Source organism: Xiphophorus hellerii, chromosome 12, assembly GCF_003331165.1.
Source record: "Xiphophorus hellerii strain 12219 chromosome 12, Xiphophorus_hellerii-4.1, whole genome shotgun sequence".
NCBI lineage: Eukaryota > Metazoa > Chordata > Actinopteri > Cyprinodontiformes > Poeciliidae > Xiphophorus > Xiphophorus hellerii.
Genome location: NC_045683.1, coordinates 282,626 through 302,655, shown reverse-complemented (window position 1 = coordinate 302,655; position 20,030 = coordinate 282,626). Strand labels below are relative to the sequence as shown.

The 20,030-nt window shown below is 46.1% G+C and overlaps 1 protein-coding gene and 1 long non-coding RNA gene across 9 annotated transcripts; one reads left to right on the top strand and one right to left on the bottom strand.

Annotated features, from left to right (window-relative positions):
* Positions 1 to 909: 909 nt before the first annotated feature.
* On the bottom strand, positions 910 to 10,711 carry snapc4 (small nuclear RNA activating complex, polypeptide 4). 7 transcript variants are annotated; one of them, XM_032578641.1, is made up of 21 exons: positions 10,225 to 10,705; positions 9,062 to 9,176; positions 8,873 to 8,980; positions 7,944 to 7,989; positions 7,735 to 7,861; positions 7,537 to 7,659; positions 7,293 to 7,430; positions 7,098 to 7,182; positions 6,953 to 7,034; positions 6,640 to 6,741; positions 6,486 to 6,558; positions 6,245 to 6,409; positions 6,016 to 6,166; positions 5,835 to 5,941; positions 5,648 to 5,742; positions 5,477 to 5,571; positions 5,307 to 5,398; positions 3,904 to 5,178; positions 3,249 to 3,518; positions 2,413 to 3,127; positions 910 to 1,745 (listed from the first exon to the last, which is right to left on the bottom strand). In XM_032578641.1, exons 3-21 carry the CDS (start codon positions 8,976 to 8,978, stop codon positions 1,471 to 1,473), a joined length of 4,122 nt encoding a protein of 1,373 aa, XP_032434532.1. In that variant the 5' UTR covers positions 8,979 to 8,980; positions 9,062 to 9,176; positions 10,225 to 10,705; the 3' UTR covers positions 910 to 1,470. The 7 variants fall into 7 exon arrangements, with proteins under 7 accessions (XP_032434532.1, XP_032434533.1, XP_032434535.1 ...); XM_032578642.1 differs by lacking the exon at positions 9,062 to 9,176 and having other exon boundaries at positions 910 to 1,429; positions 1,471 to 1,745; XM_032578644.1 differs by lacking the exon at positions 9,062 to 9,176 and having other exon boundaries at positions 2,413 to 2,898; positions 2,959 to 3,127.
* A 295-nt stretch (positions 10,712 to 11,006) lies between these two features.
* Positions 11,007 to 15,388, top strand: LOC116729453 (uncharacterized). 2 transcript variants are annotated; one of them, XR_004341155.1, is made up of 6 exons: positions 11,007 to 12,192; positions 12,288 to 12,393; positions 13,574 to 13,678; positions 13,907 to 13,912; positions 14,795 to 14,854; positions 15,252 to 15,388. It is a non-coding gene; the product is annotated as an uncharacterized LOC116729453 (long non-coding RNA). The 2 variants fall into 2 exon arrangements; XR_004341154.1 differs by having other exon boundaries at positions 11,007 to 12,393.
* Positions 15,389 to 20,030: the final 4,642 nt, after the last annotated feature.

The window sequence follows — 20,030 nt, the reverse complement described above, 5'->3', positions numbered from 1 at the left end:
GCTGTTGCAATAATCAATACGACTGAAGATGAAGGCATGGATGAGTTTCTCTAGATCTGGCTGAGACATTAGTCCTTTAATCCTGGAAATGTTCTTCAGGTGATAGAAGGCCGACTTTGTAACTGTCTTTATGTGGCTCTGGAGGTTCAGGTCAGAGTCCATCACTACTCCCAGGTTTCGGGCTGATCGCTGGTTTTAGTTGTAATAACTGAAGCTGTGCATTGACTCTAGATCTATAACTCTAGATCTATAACTCTAGATCTATAACTCTAGATCGTTCCTCTTTAGGTCCAAAAATAATAACAATCAAGTCCAGCCAGACCGCAGCGCATGGTCGACCCAAACATCGTCCTCCAGGTCAGAGATGTTGACTGTTTACCTACAAACCCACTGACCTGATTGGCAGGTTCCCTCATATCAATGAACCAGCCTCCAGGTGTGTAACAGGTGATGAAACACCCCATGACCCCCACCTGAAAATGAATTCGGCGCTGCTGCTTGTTAAAACACCTGGGTGGACCTAGCCCCGCCTTCGAGGTGCAGCTCCTCCCCCAGTCAGCTCCTTCAGACTAGCCAGCAGCAATTAGCAACCAGCTGTTGAGCTCTTTAGGAGCTGCTGGTAAAAACATTAAAGGGTTAATAGAGAAGCCATTTTGGGACAACTTCCTGGAGGCGGAGCTTCAGAAGGAGCTTTTGAAGACAAGTAGGAAAAATTTATTGTCAAAATGAGTCGGTGCTTTGCTCTGAGAGAGACTCTGAATGGGACAGGAGGGGTCAGGAGGGGACTCCCTCCCTGACGGTGTCAGCGGTCTGGACGGTCCCGTCTTCTTCCGTCTCGGTTTATTTCTCTCTTAATCCTCTGAATGTTTTCGTTTCCCTGAATCCTAAATGTTCCTCAGTGAGTCGCCATGAAATCAGAAACATTTTTTATTAGGAAATTATTTTACAAAAACAAAAACATTTACAAGCAGCAACTTCAAAACATGTTTTAGTGCAACATTGTAGCCATCGTTCCTGAACGCACCGCGGCCCCTGAACGCACCGCGGCCCCTGAACGCACCGCGGCCCCTGAACGCACCGCGTTGTACTAGTAAAGTAACTAATAAAGTTCAGTTTCGTCTCTCAGTCGTTTCCTGGTTCTGATCGTCTCCAGGTGGAAGAACTAACTGTCCATCTGCTCCAGTCTCCATGAACTGGTTCTGGACCGCTGGACTTGGATCTGAACCGGTTTCAGACTGGCCTTGGTTTGACCGTCTGGTTTGGGTCAGCTTGCATGAACTGGTTCCGTAGAACCGGGTCTGGGTTGGCACTGGATCCCTGAGAGGTGATTGGCCGAAGCTGCGGAGTCGACAGCCGGCAGGACAAACAAGATGAGGTCAGAACCGGTTCTGGTTCCGGTTCTCATTCCGGTTCCAGTCCGGAACGGAGCAGAACCGGCTCAGAGGTGAAACACTGCCGCCTGGTGGTCGCTTAGGGAACAGCAGCTCCGGTCAGGACTCTCCTCCTCCTCCTTTGTCTCTCCTGGATTTGTTTCAGCTCCTCCTCCTCCTCCTCCTCCTCTTCCTCTTCCTCCTCCTGATTGGTCGGACAGGATGGCTTCTTCCTGCTGATTGGCTGCACGGTGGCCAGCAGCGCCGGCAGCGTGAACAGGGACAGGAAGCGGGCCTTCAGCAGCTGGTGGGCGGGGTTTGTGGAGAAGCGCTGCGCCACCAGCTGGCGGACGGCCTGCAGCTCCTCCTGCCGCCCTGCAGACAGAAACCAGACGCCTCGTGTCGAAAATACCACAAAAATATGCGGCGCCATATTTTACACACAAGTCAGAATGTCTGAAAACCAACGTGGCGTCAAAGTTTGTGTAAATATATGCAAACTTTTGACCTGCTGTGAAAATGTGTGGCAGTAAAACTCCAATGTAAATAATTTTCCTCAGTTTTTGGACCGGTACCGGTACCTGCTTTAAGTTCTGCTCAGAGCTCCAGGATGATCAGTCTGGATGAATCTAAACGCTCAGAAACCAGCAGATCAATCTGATCTCTGATCAATGGCTCCATGTTCTCCATCAGAGCCAAAGCTCCTCAGGTAGCGGCTCACCTTGATGCAGCTACTGATATACCTGGGATTGTCTCCACACCTGATCACCTTCAATAATCAAACTGTTTGATCAGCCCTGGTTTCTCTCTAGTGAGAATAAATAGATGCATTCAGACGATGAGTTTCATCTTTATGAGACACAAACTGAGCAACATGATTATTTACATTGAGGTTTTCACATCCTTTATTTTCTTTATTTTGTGTTAGCTTATTGTCTGAGGATAAATGTGGTTCAGTTTCATGGTTTAAACACTAAAATATTAAAATCATAAATCTTGTGGTTTTAATAACTGCCAGGTGTGAGGCGGGCCGAGGGCTTACCTGGCGGCTCGCCTGAGACGCAGTAGGCGTGGTCATTGGGGCGGCGGCCGTCCGCCATCAGCTGCAGAGCCGACGCCGTCACTGACGCCTTCGCCCGCAGGAGGCCACTGAGCGCGCTCAGACTGCTGACAGATGGCGGCAGGTAGGGGAGGGCGCACCTCGCTCCAGGTACGACCACGCCCCCTCTCCCTCTCAGCCAATCGTGAACCTCCTCCGGGGGCTCCAGAAACATCAGGGTGGGGTCAAAGTGCAGGCCCGCCGTCGGGAGGGGGGGGCCGGTCGGGCCCACCGTCTGCCTCCCCGCCGCTCCCTGATAGGCCAGCAGCAAGTGGGGGCGGGGCCAGCCGGTCGGCCTAGGATCAGGTGACTGGATGACGGCTGGGAGGAGGGGCTTAAATCTACAGGTGGGAACAGGTAAGAGCTGGAGGTCACGAAGGTCAGCTGGGGTCACCGAGGACCGTCCTGCCGTCAGAGGGGGCGGGGCTTCAGACGTTAGGGGAGGGCCTCTGGGTAAGAGCCCCACCTGCAGGGCTGGGGGCGGAGCCTGAGCCACAGGGACCGGACCAGGGGTCATGACCCAAATGGACCGGTTAGGAAGGAAATGGAGACCAGTGACCTGAGAGAGGGGCGGGGCCTCTGTGGCACTGCTTCCCTTTGATTGGGCCCTGCCAACATGTTTCTGCTTAGAGGAGGCGGAGCTTCTCTTCTTTGTAGCCTGGAAACAGAACCAGAAGAGCCTGAGGTCCAGACCGACCAACCAGAACCAGGTTCCTTTGGTTCTGCCGGTCCGGCCCGGTTCCTTCAGCAGGACGAGACTCTGAGGTCACCTCCCTCACCTGGAGCTCCTTGGACTCCCGGATCTTCAGGGTCGGCCTCCTGGTTCTCTTCCCCTCCTGGACCGGCCCGGCGCCGCCCGCCTCCGCCAGCCCCCTCTTCCTGCCCCCACTCTGACGGACGGCGGCGTCTGTGGAGGTGGGCGGGGTCTGAACGGGGCAATAAGGTGGAGCAGAGGTCAGAGGTGAGGAGGAGGAGCTAACTGCTGCAGGACCGTCTGAGTTCTGGGTCCGGTCCGGTTCTGGAGAACCTGCTGAATCCATGGGTCCAGACTGAAAGCAGAACCACAGAGCAGTCAGTTGCTCAGGTAACCAGAGAGACTCCTGATTGGTCCAGAGAAACAGGTGGGTAGTTAGCATAAGCTAATGCTAAACGCTACAGAAAACATTCTGCGTCAAAGCAACTTAGCATCAAGTTAGGAGAGTAAACTGTCCTCTTCAAAATAAGAGCATGGATTTAAATATAAACTACTAGAGGTTTTATTACCCAAAACGCAAAATTTACTCACCTGAAACTTTACAAGTCAAAAAGTAAATCATCACTTTCATGTCTGTCTTGAAAACTTAGATGTTGGGAAGCTAACTGTGCTACATGTTTTCACAGTTAGCTTAGCGCGTTAGCATGCGGGACAACCTGCTGCTGTCAGCAGAACTTTACCTCCAGATCCGCTCCGTTCTTTGCTCCTTCATCACCTGTCCACGCCACACCTGCTTTAGCTCCGCCCACATCACTACGAGACCCAGCTGCTCCATCACTGGCTCCGCCCACATCCTTCAGCTCTGCTGGACTTCCTGGAGCAAGGCTACTGGTCAGACTGGAGCCAACTGGAACCACTGAGGAGGAGGTGCAGGATGGTTCGGGGTTTGGGAGCACAGGAGCAGGAGGAGCAGGTGGAGCAGGTGGAGCAGGTGGAGCTCCAGAAGGAACAAAGTAGATGGAGGCAGCAGGGACTAGGAGACTACGAGGAAACATCTGAGGATATCTGCTAGAAGGGTGCTGGGGCGGAGCCTGCAGGATGGGCGGAGCCTGCAGGATGCGTTTCTCCTGCAGCAAGACTCGCCGCTGGTCCTCCTCCTCCTCTTGGCTCCTCCTCTTCCTGTTGGCGAGGAGCTCTGAGACCCGTTTGGGCCCCCGGGCGTGGGGCGGGGCCTGCAGGTCCACCTTCCTCTTCCTCTCCTCGATCATCTGCCGGCAGCCCAGCGTGTCTACGTTCATGGCCTGGAGGAGCAGCGTGAAGGCGGAGGAGGTGGAGACGCCGCTCCTCTCTCCTGCCTCCCTCAGCGCATCTGTGGCGCTCCGTTTCTGGCTCTTTGGGATCAGCAGGTTCCCGATCCACGGCGTGACGGCGACCTGCAGCTCGTACCTCAGCTCCTGGGCCTGCGGGCGCGGCCGCCGCCCCGGCTGGGGAACGGAGCCGACCTTCTGCTTCAGGGCGCTCAGGTGGAGACGCAGCGCCTCCCGGGACGCCATCGGCACGGCGGAGGAGCTGCGGCGCTCCTCCCAGGACAGCTCTCTGGGCGGAGCCCCGATGACGACGGAGGGCCCGGGCCGACCCAGCACGGTGGAGCGGACCGCGGTTCGGTCCGGAGCCTCGCCGGAGGAAGGGAGCTCCACCAGCGTGAAGCTCAGGGAGGTGGAGCTTTGCTTCACCTCAGCTGGAAGCCACTCCTCCATCGGCGGCAGGATGTACTCCTCTTCCTCCTCTTCCTCCATGCTCCTCTTCCTCTTCTTATTACAGTCTTCATCACTGTCCATGTACTGCACCACCTCATCCTCATCATCATCCTCCTCCTCAGTTACCTGCACCTCTTCTTCCTCCTTCATCTTCAATATTCCTCTCCTGATGCTAACATTGAAACCTCCAGCACCCCGCCCTCTTCCTCCTCTTCCTCTTCCTCCTGTCTTGCAGGTCTTCCTGGTTTTCCTTCTGTCCTGTGAGAGAAACAGACGATCAGCCTTCTGCTTTCAGAAACTCTGATTTCCCATCAGTTCCTAAATACAGCAGCTAATGAACCTGCGCTCCTGAGAGCCTCCTGACCCCTGAGTGACCCCTGATTTACCTGAGCAGGTTCTCGCACCAGCTTCCTCCACTCTCTCAGACACTGAGCATCGAGGCGATGAGGGATCTCTGCGGCGATCTTGGCCCAGCGACCTGAAACACAGACGGTCAGTTCAGAACCAAACAGCAGGTGATTCATCATCATCATCATCATCATCATCAGAACCTCACCAACTCCATGTTTCTTCACCAGCTGCTCCAGCAGCTCCACCTCATGTCTCTCAAACGGACCTTTCTTTATGTTCTTCTTCAGACAGTCCAGATACCTACGGACAGACGGACAGACGGACGGACTGGGCTCACTGAGGCAAACCCAGAACGCTGCCTCCTGCTGGTCCTCACCTGTCTCTGCAGGCTCCATCGGTGCGTCCAGGAACTTCCAACCGGACCTTCCACCAACACTTCTCGCCGTGACGAGCCACAGCCTGCAGCAGGAGCTGGACGGACAGACAGGCGGACGGACAGATCAGTCTGAGACCGGGCCGAGCGCTCCGGGACCAGGGTGGGTCCATCTGGGTGGGAGGCGTACCCGGTCCTCCTGCTCGGTCCACGAGCCTCTCTTCAGGCTCGGGTCCAGAACCTGGTTCCACCTGTAGACGAGTTGAGTCGGATCACGACCCTCCATGAAGTAACTGACTGGAAGCAGAGAAGAAGAGTCCATCAGAGACGGGGCGTGATGTCACAGCGTGATATCACAGCGATGTCATTACTCTGCGTGTACGGGATGAAGTTCCCGATCCTCATCTTCTGGACCAGCTCTCTCAGCTGCTCGTCTTCCTCCGCCGTCCAGCTGCTGCGTTTCAGAGAGTCGGAGACGAAACGCTGGAACATCTGGAGACACATGAAGGCCGTCCTGCCCGTCTGAGGACAGACAGACAGACAGACGGGTCAGACAGACGGGTCAGAGACAGGGGCCATCCGCCCCGTTCCCTCCCTCACCCCCAGCTCCTGGGCGATCGAGTCCCAGTGTCTGTCCTCGTGTCTCCTGCAGGTGGCGCTCAGTCTCTGGACCTCCTCGCTGCTCCAGGCCGTCTTGTTGATGGACGGGTGGAGGACGTTCTGCCAGAACAGACGGATGTCCTCTGCGTCCTTCGTCCCTTCAAACTGAGGAAGAGGAGCAGGGCTGATCAATCGATCAATAGATCAATAGATCAGTCGATCCATCAGGTTATTTACTGACGTCGATGTTGGAGATCTTCTGCCAGTCGTGTTCTTCGTAGCGATCACCAGTAAGCTCCTCCTCTCTCTTCATCCTAACCAATCAGAACACAGAACCAGATCCATCAGGCTGTCAACCCGACCCAGTCCAGAACCCGGTCCAGAACCCGTCTGACCTCAGCAGCTGCAGGTCTTTCTCCAGGTCGTTGATCTGCTCAGTCAGCTGCTGTCTGTCGGCTCCCTGAGCCGAGGAAAACTTGGAGGTCAGGAAGTCCAGCCTGGAGGGACAAGAGACACGTAGAGACATGTAGGGACATGTAGGGACACGTAGAGACATGTAGGGACACGTAGAGACACGTAGAGACATGTAGGGACATGTAGGGACACGTAGAGACATGTAGGGACACGTAGAGACACGTAGAGACATGTAGGGACATGTAGGGACACGTCAGGACGCGTCCCCCCCAGCAGCAGGTCGGGTTCTGGTACCTGGACAGTTTGGGCAGCATCAGTCTCTTCAGGTGGTCTCTAGTCACTGAGTGGACCAGCAGCGTCTTCTGCCAGCTCTCCCCTGAACACAGAGAACTGGGTCAGAACAGAACCAGCTGATGGACCGGGTCACAACAGAACTTACATCTTTTCAATTTCAGCTTCTTGTCTTCTGGACATCCCATCATCCTCTGAGCCTTCAGCTTCACCTCCTGATTGGCTGGAGGGCCCTGGACAGAAACAACGCAGCGTCCCATTGGTCCGTTTCCCTCTGTGTGTTTCTCTGTGTGTGTGTGTGTGTGTGTGTGTGTGTGTGTGTGTGTGTGTGTGTGTGCGGTACCAGGCCCGTCAGACGGTCCTTGAAGTATGGTTTCAGGAAGCTTCCCAGGAACATCTTAGCTGGATGCTGATTGGACGAGGGGGGACCTTCTCTGGTGGACTCTCTGATTGGTCCGTTCATCTGGGCTGTGAGCTCCCTCTGCAGGCAGAAACGTTGCACTACAGTTCGGATCGGTTCTGGATCTGGGTCCGGAGCCACACAGGGTCACGACAAGGCCTGAACCGGGTCGGAACCGGGTCCTCACCTGCTGCCTGCGGTTGTGGGCCAGCAGCGCCTCCAGCTGGTCCAGCGTCTCCTGGACCACCTGCTGGTAGACCAGGTTCAGCTGGAGACACGAGGACGCACTCGGAGACAGGTCCGGCTCGCTCTGGGGACATGAACGCCGAGAAGACACTCGCACCTAAAGCGACACATGCGACCCCTGACCCCAAACGGTACCGACCCTGTCACTGGAGTCACTGCTGTCCTCGCTGGACACGTCAAGAGACGCGCTGCGGGGACCCAACATGTCCTCCAGGTTCTGGATCTCCGACTGGATCTTCTGCTTCTGGGCCAACAGGTCAGCTGGGCTCTGAACACACACACAGAGACACACACACACGAGCCTGTTAGTGGTTCTGTGGGGAATCGGACCAACATATGTACCAGGTCCTCTGTCTCACCTGTCCCTCCTCATCCTGACTTTCTGATCCATCATCTGAAAGTCAGAGACACACAGTGAGACGTCCCAGATCCCGGATCCCGGATCCCTGATCCCAGATCCCAGATCCCTGATCCCAGATCCCAGATCCCTGATCCCAGATCCCAGATCCCAGATCCCTGATCCCACCCGGAACCATCGACCCTCCTTTCAGAAGCAGCTTCACTTTCCAGCCTGTAATCATCACTTTTATTCTCTACGACTTCCTGTTGGGCTTTTATTGTGGTAATCATGACTTCCTGTTGGGCTTTTATTGTGGTAATCATGACTTCCTGTTGGGCTTTTATTGTGGTAATCATGACTTCTTGTTGGGCTTTTATTGTGCCACCAGTGGCCATGTTTCTGTCAAGCTAGCTGAGGCTAACAAGGTGAGCTAACATTCACTGAAAACGGTTTGTTAAAGTTCTGCTGACCCGGTGGGGCAGAAAGAACCAGATTATTTTAACATGTAGCCGCCAGTTCTAACGGCTCCGAGTCAATTCTAGAAAAAACAGATCTGGGTCGACTTCACCAGCTCAGCAGGGTCAGATTAAACCAGTCCAGATTAAACCAGTCCAGATTAAACCAGTCCAGATTAAACCAGTTCAGATTAAACCAGTTCAGATTAAACTGGGTCAGATGAACCTGGTTCCTCTGGTTCTGGTTGATCCAGTCAGGGTGGTCGCTCGGGGCTGAATCTGGAAACTGAACTAAAATTTCCAGTTGGACTCAAAGTTCCAGCAGGTTCTGGTTCTGGTCGTGAAGTTCTGCCTGTAACTCAGAAATGCTTCCTGGTTTGATCTGATTCTCATCATTTATAATGTGGTTCTGATTGTTCAGCTGTTGAGATCGGATTTAATACCGGGCCGGAACCGGGCCTGGAACCGGGCCTGGACCGTACCTGTCTCACTGCTCAGCAGGTCCAGCTCATCCCGGGTCACAGCCAGGCTGCGCTCCAGCTCCTCCACCTGCCTCTGGACCCGGTCCCTCTGGGCCGACAGGGACATGTCTGCGGGACAGAGAGAGTACTGTCTGTAGAGTTCTGGTTCTGGCTCGGCCCGGTTAAACTTATGCAAGAAATGAACCAAACCTGGTTCGGACTCAGTTGGTGATACCAACAGAACCGGCCCGTCCAGGACCTACGGATGTGGATCCGGCCGGTTCTGTTGGTTCTTCAGTCTAAAGTCCATCAGAACCATTTTCCCCTAAATATAAATAATTACATTTTAAAATAATAAATAACATTTATCCTTTAAACAAGTTCTGAAGAGAGAGATTTAAGTTTAATGTTGAGAATTGTGGTTTTTGTAAAACTCAGTTGGAAACATTTGTTTTATGAATGTAAAGAAATATTAAACTTATGGAATCAACTTCGAAACTTTCTGTCTTCTAAAACAATAAATGTGGATTTTATTTCCTTACAAAACATTAAATTCAGTTTGTCTATCTAAGAAAAAACTTTTGAATTTTTAGTCAATGTTCTGATGATTATAACCAAATATTATATCCATAAATGTCGCTATGCAAAATGCTGCCTCTCATTCTCTGCTCTAAAAAATGATTTTTCCTTTTTTAAAAATGTCTGAGAAAGATGCAGAATTTAAACACAATTAAAATGTTTGAGTTAATGGAAGAATTTCAGTTAGTAGTCCCCTCTGATTATTTTATTTTATTATTATTATATTTTTTATTTGATCTATTTTTATTTATTTATTTATTTTTTTCATTATTTTAATACTTTGTTCTAGCCTTGCATCTAATTGGTTTTGTCAACAGCAGCAGTTGTGATATTAGCATGCATGGGTCCCACCAGGGGCCCCAAGAGCAATTTATGTTTTTCTTTTATCAATAAAATAATGATTTCTACATACATGATCAAATATATATTATTGTAAAAACAAATCACTTCATGGTGAAATTGTGAACTTTTGATATTATAATGACAGAAATTATTACCAACAAAACAATCAGCTCCACTGAGGGGCCCCTTAGTGGCCCTGGGGGCCTCAGCGGCTGCTTAGTTTGCTTCTGCTTTGGGCTGGCCCTGAGTGCGACAAACAGAACCTGGTGCTGGACTTGGTTCTGAACCTGCCTGGAGCAGTCCAAATGGGCCTCGGGTTCTTTATGGTTCTGCTGGCTCCGGTTTTATCTGAACGGAGGGTTTGTTCTGGCCCGAAAGGATCAGAACCTGCTAGAACCCATCAGTCTTCGTCCTCCGATGATGGGGTAAGATTATCGTCTTTCCGAACTTACCTGGTTCTGATGATTCCAGTCTGAGCCCTCCTCCTTTGCCGTTGTTCTGAACTGGACCTTCAGGTTCTACGGGAGCGGATGCAGAACCGGGCTTGGTCGAACCTGCCGCCGCTCACCTTGACCAGCTGTCTCCACCAATCACCGCCGCTGCGCTGTTACCATTTTACCCATCAGGCTGTGCGGCAGAAGCAACGATGTATCAACGTTTCGTGGTTCGGACTCGGTTCTGGTTCGTCGGTACCGTCAGCAGTGGGCCCGACGGGTAAGGGTCCGGTAGAGCGCAGCGCTACTGTCAGAGACTTCGGAACCAGAAACGAAACCGTCTGTGAGAATTACTTCCTGTTACTACTTGTATTTTCAACCTAAACTTTATTAGCAACATCAGGACAAACACAGCACTTCCGTGTCTCTAATAAGCGGAAATACGTCAGAATCGCGTCTCATGACGATGCACCTTATCACAGGGGCCGCTTTTCATTGGCTGATGCCCATTCTACGTGGTCACGTGCGTGACCGTCTCACAAACACACTTAGCTTCCCGTTAGCTAAGTACAGCATAAAGGCAGAACTGATCCAACTTCTACACCTTGAAGCCTGTCTGCTACACAGTCTTATGTTAGCTAAACAGATCAATATGCAATGTGTCTGTATCTGACATACACTAAAGATTTTATTTTAGCAGAAAAGGCTTTGGACTAAACTGTTACTCTGTTAGCCACGTTAGCACTAAGTACAGCTGGTCAATCAACCATCGCTGTGTTCAGGGAAGCGCTGATTAATAATCGATAAATAAATATCAAGCCTGGAAACTTGATATCGTAACGGACTGAATGTTATGTTTTTAACTAATCTTTGCTCGTCTTGCGGGGCGCAGGTGTTATGCCGAGAAATGCCTGCCGAGAATTAGCTGCGCGCCCTGTCGCGGGAGCGCGCATCGCTCTAAACTCTCCATATTGATGAGAAAACGGACTGAAATCTGACCGAAGAGGAAACTTTTAAAGATATTCGTAACATGATCACGTTTCTTAACCATGTAAGCCATAAGCCATAAAACGGTGGGTTTTATTTCGCAGATTAATTGAAATAAATACGGTTTTTATAGCTTTATTGAAACATATGAGTCAAACGTTTTTCAGTGTCTGATGAAAATGTTCTCCGCAGATGGTTTGAAATTCCCCGATTTTTCTTTTAACACAATAATGGCTTAAAGCATTACAAAACAGAAGCCCGTTATGTAGAATATTTTATATCATCCTTTACTGTCTAGTCTATTAATGTAGTGGGAAGCATTTTAATTTCTGAGCCTGCCAATATTTGTATCCTCTGTCTATTGTCCTGTTGATATGAAACTTACAGAAGTAGCTCAGAGAACAAGTGTCATTATGTAGAAAAGGTCAAATCCCTCTTAACTCTTTATTTCTCCATTTTAGCAGGGGATGCATTTTACGGCAAAGCCTATTATTAGCCTGCCGATATCTGCATGCCCTGTCTATTTTCCTCAAATATTATCCTATTGATATGAAATTCATACCAGTAGCTAAGAGGATAAGTGTAATTATGTAGAAAAGATAAAATCCCTCTTGACTCTTTATTTTTTCAAGCTAGGAGGGGGATGCATTTTTTGGCAATATGGAATTTGAGCCTGCCAATATTTGCATGCCATACCTATTTTCCCCAAATATCATCCTATTGATATAAAACTCATCCCAGCAGTTATGGGAACAAATGTGATTATGTAGAAAATGTTATTTCTTTATTATCGCTATTGCAAGGATACTGAAGGAAATAAATCTGACAATGCATCTTTGCTAAATGTAAAGCATGCACAAACCATTTTTATTTTGGTTTAACATAAAAATTAAATCACTTTTTTAGTAATTTCAACAAAAGAATATTCATAACAATAGGTTTCCTTAACTCACTTGGAGAGTCCCAAAAAGATGTGAAGAGGTGCTTGGAAGTAACAAGGTGAGAAAAACAAGAACAATTATTGTTTATTATAACAAAAAATGTCATAATTGGATAACTAGAATGTTAATTTAACATTTTATCCTCTCAACAAGGACATTTATGAGAAGCAAAGGGATGAAAGTGTCAATGTGGAAATGTGAAACAGTATAACATGCCATCCAGGAAGATGTGGTTTCATGTGGTGTGTTTGCGCTTAAAGTAAGTGCTGTTTAAATATATATATATATATATATATATATATATATATATATATATATATATATATATATATATATATATATATATATATATATATATACATGGATGCACATGGTCCTCCAGAATGGTTCGGTAGTCCTTGGCAGTGACGCGCCCATCTAGCACAAGTATGGAGCCAAGGGAATGCCATGATATGGCAGCCCAAACCATCACTGATCCACCACCATGCTTCACTCTGGGCATGCAACAGTCTGGGTGGTACTCTTCTTTGGGGCTTCTCCACACCGTAACTCTCCAGGATGTGGGGAAAACAGTAAAGGTGGACTCATCAGAGAACAATACATGTTTCACATTGTCCACAGCCCAAGATTTGCGCTCCTTGCACCATTGAAACCGACGTTTGGCTTTGGCACGAGTGACCAAAGGTTTGGCTATAGCAGCCCGGCCGTGTACATTGACCCTGTGGAGCTCCCGACGGACAGTTTTGGTGGAAACAGGAGAGTTGAGGTGCACATTTAATTCTGCCGTGATTTGGGCAGCCGTGGTTTTATGTTTTTATATACAGTATATATATATATATACAGTACAGACCAAAAGTTTGGACACAACTGTGTGTCCAAACTTTTGGTCTGTACTGTATATACTTGACTATGATTACTTATATTTCTTATGTAATGTAGAACATTGCCTGTTTACAAATCAATTTATATAACCTTTATGTGTACTGTTCTGTCTCTTTCCACATACATGTATATCTATCTATGTCTGAAGATAGATAGAATTATATATCAATATATTGGTATACATGCTTGTTTACGTTTTTGATGTTGTGAAAAAAAGATTAATATGAAAGTGGTTTTCTAATAATCACATTGCCATTAATCTAATGCTATTTTGTAGGAGTAGAACTTTTAAGATGAACAGCTTTGGCTTAACAACTTAAACTGTGCATTTCTGCCTGAAATATAATGTAGTTTATGAATTATATTGCTTTATTACATGGTTGATTTATTTTAATGACAATGGAAAGAGTCTGAAATAAGTATAGCAAAAATGTTAAATTATTCATCAATGTCATGACCTCTATATGACAATCTAATACTTTGACAAATATTTTGTCTTTGTAATGAGTCCGCTGTTACTCTTCTTTCTTTTTTCAAAAATATATTTGCCTTTAAAGTTTGCAGAGTGCATACTGGAAAACAAGGACCTGAACTTTCCATCAACAGCAGAAGCTGTTAATCCATGAGACTCAACATTTCTTCCACACTTCTCTCAGAATCAGGTATCTTTTTTTTTTTTTTTTTTTTTGTAACCCCTCCAGGGGGTCTTTTTGTGGGCTCTAGTGTCCCTTTTTATGAAGTAGGCTGACAGGAAAGGGGGAGGGAGAGGGGGGAAGACATGCGGTAAATGTCGCCGGGTCCGGGAGTCGAACCCGCGACCGCCGCGTCGAGGACTTGAGGCCTCCAAATGTGGGTCGCGCTAACCCCTACGCCACCACGGCACGCCCCAGAATCAGGTATCTTTTGACATATTTTTTATTCAGTTCCTATGTGGGTGGGATACTATGTTGTGTGTAAAATCATGAACGCACAAAACTATTGTGTTAGGTCAGCTATTTTATCTAATTAGAAATATTAAAATATTGAACTTTGCAGATGTGTGAAGTACAATCACGCTAGTGTTTATGTCAAATTCAATTAGTGAAGAACATTTCAATACACCTGGCCTTGATCTCTAATAAATAAATTACACATAACAGCCCAATAGCTGTTGAGGCAAAAAACATAATCAACAAACTTAAAATTGTTCTAGGATACAATTACGTACACTTTTCTTGAGTAGCTTTAATGTAACTTAATAAACAAAAAGGACTTGCAGTTTGTGAAAGTACAAAACTGGAATGAGATGTATTATGTGAACCATTATATTCATTACTGTGTTTTCATAAAATTAACATTTACAAAATGACAAATTTCACAAGATGTACATACATATATATGTAGACATATTAAAATTTTCTGAATGCCATTTTTATACTTTCAGTGGCTTAAGTTGGAGAAAATTATAAAAAAAGTAAACACTAAGTGATGCTTTCTTTTACCATAAATCCCAGAAATACCTTAAATAGATGTGTGTTTCAATTCATGAATAGACAGACACCATGTGCGCCTGCCTAATATTCCAATATGATGTACAGTTTCTATTACTTGTATTTGTTTATGAGACCAGACATTATCAAAAAGGGATGATTAGACAACTGAGATCTACACAGAGGATTATTGTTCCACTTTCAAAAGAACACTAACAAATGGAATTATTTAAAAGAAAAAAAAAAAAACACAAAAAAAATACCATTAAGATTATTTTATAACATTAATTTAAAGATGCGGTTTGTCAGTGGAGACTCTACAGACTCTGCAGACACTGTGGCAGTGAGGACACAGAAGATCACATGTGGGTAAGGCAACAATGTAATGCAGTGAAAAATCAATTCAAGCAAATCATATACCATCCTTAAAATAGTTGCAAAGTATTTAGATATACAAAAATAAATCATAATAAAATAAATAAACACCCAAGGGAGGTAAGTGGGAAGTTGCTTAAGTTTTTTTTTTTTAAGTACAGTCGTAAAACATTAAACACAGTTGCTTGTGGTCCTAGAATTTTTTTTACCTCCATACATGTCAGGAACATGCTGTCATCTCCTCAAATAAAGGGCTACCAATCATATATTGATAATTAAGAAGAAGCTTTATGTTGACAAAACCCAAAATCACCTTCAGTAAACAGATAAGGAGCTAAAAGAAAACATTCTTTATGTAGTTATTTGACCATTTTGTATTATGTATTTACAGATCACATGTGACAGATGCAACTGGTGGTACCACCAAGGCTGCATTAAGGTCCCACAAACCGACACAGACTGCTGCTGTGCAAAGTGTTTATAGATTTTATGTTTGTACCAATCTAATTCGTTAATGACTGCAGTTCAGTGGATTTTCAGTTTAAACATGTGACATAATTTTCATTGACTTAATTGGTTTTCCAAAAATTTTTGTTATGAATATTCTTTTGTTGAAATTAATGAAAAAAAGTGATTTAATTTTTATGTTAAACCAAAATAAAAATGGTTTGTGCATGCTTTACATTTAGCAAAGATGCATTGTCAGATTTATTTCCTTCAGTATCCTTGCAATAGCGATAATAAAGAAATAACATTTTCTACATAATCACATTTGTTCCCTTAACTGCTGGGATGAGTTTTATATCAATAGGATGATATTTGGGGAAAATAGGTATGGCATGCAAATATCGGCAGGCTCAAATTCCATATTGCCAAAAAATGCGTCCCCCTCCTAGCTTGAAAAAATAAAGAGTCAAGAGGGATTTTACCTTTTCTACATAATTACACTTATCCTCTTAGCTACTGGTATGAATTTCATATCAATAGGATAATATTTGAGGAAAATAGACAGGGCATGCAGATATCGGCAGGCTAATAATAGGCTTTGCCGTAAAATGCATCCCCTGCTAAAATGGAGAAATAAAGAGTTAAGAGGGATTTGACCTTTTCTACATAATGACACTTGTTCTCTGAGCTACTTCTGTAAGTTTCATATCAACAGGACAATAGACAGAGGATACAAATATTGGCAGGCTCAGAAATTAAAATGCTTCCCACTACATTAATAGACTAGACAGTAAAGGATGATATAAAATATTCTACATAACGGGCTTCTGTTTTGTAATGCTTTAAGCCATTATTGTGTTAAAAGAAAAATCGGGGAATTTCAAACCATCTGCGGAGAACATTTTCATCAGACACTGAAAAACGTTTGACTCATATGTTTCAATAAAGCTATAAAAACCGTATTTATTTCAATTAATCTGCGAAATAAAACCCACCGTTTTATGGCTTATGGCTTACATGGTTAAGAAACGTGATCATGTTACGAATATCTTTAAAAGTTTCCTCTTCGGTCAGATTTCAGTCCGTTTTCTCATCAATATGGAGAGTTTAGAGCGATGCGCGCTCCCGCGACAGGGCGCGCAGCTAATTCTCGGCAGGCATTTCTCGGCATAACACAGGCGGTTGCCACGGTAACAGGTGTGCTTAAGCTACAGAGAGAGAGGGAGTAAAAAGGTAGGAGTGGTTCTGAGTTGATCACCTGTTCAGGTTATTTTACCTTTGTTTCCCTTTGCTGTGGCTCATTACAGCTGCTGTAGTTTCTAAACGTTGGACTAATTACCTCGTTCGTTTGTGAGTTTACGTCATTCACAACAAACATCAAATAGAACAAAAATATTTCATAACATTTTAACAAACAAATGGCTTCTACCGCGGTAATTATGTGAAATTAAATGAATTATATCCCAACTTCAGAAGATTTGCCTTTACCTTTACAGAGCTCTTTGGTTCCTCCTATCAGTCTGTAGCTTCTCATATTGAGGTCAAAGTTCAGATCTACCATAACTGACTGACACCTGCTGGCCTCAGGTTTGCAACCAGCTTGTGACTGAGAAACCAGTAACCTGCTCCCAGATGATGACATGAACTTGTTAGTTCCTCTGTCCATTTAGTAGCTGATATATTGTGGAAATCCGGTAGAAATGATTCACTAATCAGTCATGTTACCTAGAAACAACCAGGTTTTGTTTGTAAGACTTGCGGTCAGGTGGGTCGGTTGTGGGCGGAGCTTGGTAAGGTCCATTATAACGCTATTTAATTTTATCAATACTCCCCGCAACATGTCTGAATATTTACTTCAAAATTACAGCAGTAAATTATGGATGGATGGATTTAATAAATTAGATAAATTAGAGAGTTTTAACTCAGGTCACGTGCAGCCGCTAGCCAATCAGGAGCCTGGTTAATTAGCGAGTAGTTTAGCCTGGTTAACCTTGACTAACCTGTTCGTGTTCATCAGCAGACTGATCTATAAATCATCTGGATGAGGTTAACCATCTGGGACTGACCTGTCCTGCTCAGAAACGACTGGTTAAAACTTGTAAACAGGAAGCAGTTTGTTTCATCAGCTTCTCTTTGTCCAAAGATTTATCAAATATTCTCATCATCAAATCATCCATAATTATACCAACAAAATAAATATTGGAAATAAAACTTTAATTAGTTACATTTAAGGGGCTGCACAGTGGCGCTGTTGCCTTGCAGCAAGAAGGTTCTGGGTTCGATTCCCGGCCCGGGGTGAGTCTGCATGTTCTCCCTGTGCATGGTGGGTTCTCTCCGGTTCTCCGGCTTCCTCCCACAGTCCAGAAACATGACGGTTAGGTTAATTGGTCTTGTTGTGTGTCCTGTCTGTCTCTGTGTTGCCCTGCGACAGACTGGCGACCCGTCCAGGTGACCCCGCCTCTCGCCCGGAACGTAGCTGGAGAGGCAGCAGCTCCTCCTGACCCCACTGGGGACCAGGGGTTAGAAAATGGATGGATGGATTTATTTAATACTCGTACACAGTCCACAGTGTTTCTTTGATGATAATCTTCCTCATTCTCAGAAATGTAACTGTTTGTCTCTTAGTTTTTGTCTGTTGTGCTTCCTGGAACATTATTGGGACTGGAACACACCTGAACAGGTGAGTGAGCTGTCTGAGTTTCAGTCAGGCTTCAGAAACTTAAGCAAAATATTATCTTGGCCACGGATAAAGACAGGGTTCTGGTTCTGTTATGTCTCAGCGTTGGTTCTGATCCGATTCATAGCAACTCCCTTAGAAAAGCTTGAACATGTTGTAGAGTTCAGAACCGGGCTGGTTGAATGTCCAGTACCTGCAAAACGCTCAGCAAGTCCAGAGTCCATAGATTCAGGTTACATTCACCCAAAGGTGCTGATGGATGGATGGATGGATGGATGATGGATGGATGGATGGATGGATGGATGGATGGATGGATGGATGGATGGATGATGAACTGATGGATGGATGGATGGATGGATGGATGGATGATGGATGGATGGATGGATGGATGGTGAACTGATGGATGGATGGATGGATGGATGGATGGATGGATGGATGATGAACTGATGGATGGATGGATGGATGGATGGATGCTGAACTGATGGATGGATGGATGATGGATGGATGGATGGATGGATGGATGGATGGATGGATGGATGGATGATGAACTGATGGATGGATGGATGATGGATGGATGGATGGATGATGAACTGATGGATGGATGGATGGATGGATGATGAACTGACGGATGGATGGATGATGAACTGATGGATGGATGGATGATGGATGGATGGATGGATGATGAACTGATGGATGATGGATGGATGGATGGATGATGAACTGATGGATGGATGGATGATGGATGGATGGATGATGAACTGATGGATGGATGGATGGATGATGAACTGATGGATGGATGGATGGATGATGAACTGACGGATGGATGGATGGATGGATGATGAACTGATGGATGGATGGATGATGGATGGATGGATGGATGATGAACTGATGGATGGATGGATGGATGATGAACTGATGGATGGATGGATGGATGATGAACTGACGGATGGATGGATGGATGGATGGATGATGAACTGATGGATGGATGGATGGATGATGAACTGACGGATGGATGGATGGATGGATGGATGGATGATGAACTGATGGATGGATGGATGGATGGATGGATGATGAACTGATGGATGGATGGATGGATGGATGATGAACTGATGGATGGATGGATGATGAACTGATGGATGGATGGATGGATGGATGATGAACTGATGGATGGATGGATGGATGGATGATGAACTGATGGATGGATGGATGGATGATGAACTGACGGATGGATGGATGGATGGATGATGAACTGATGGATGGATGGATGGATGATGAACTGATGGATGGATGGATGGATGATGAACTGATGGATGGATGGATGGATGATGAACTGACGGATGGATGGATGGATGGATGGATGATGAACTGATGGATGGATGGATGGATGATGAACTGACGGATGGATGGATGGATGGATGGATGGATGATGAACTGATGGATGGATGGATGGATGGATGGATGATGAACTGATGGATGGATGGATGGATGGATGATGAACTGATGGATGGATGGATGATGAACTGATGGATGGATGGATGGATGATGAACTGATGGATGGATGGATGGATGGATGATGAACTGATGGATGGATGGATGGATGATGAACTGACGGATGGATGGATGGATGGATGATGAACTGATGGATGGATGGATGGATGATGAACTGATGGATGGATGGATGATGAACTGATGGATGGATGGATGGATGGATGGATGGATGATGAACTGATGGATGGATGGATGATGAACTGATGGATGGATGGATGGATGGATGGATGGATGATGAACTGATGGATGGATGGATGGATGATGAACTGACGGATGGATGGATGGATGATGGATGGATGATGAACTGATGGATGGATGGATGATGAACTGATGGATGGATGGATGATGAACTGATGGATGGATGGATGGATGATGAACTGATGGATGGATGGATGGATGGATGATGAACTGATGGATGGATGGATGGATGGATGATGAACTGATGGATGGATGGATGGATGGATGGATGGATGATGAACTGATGGATGGATGGATGAT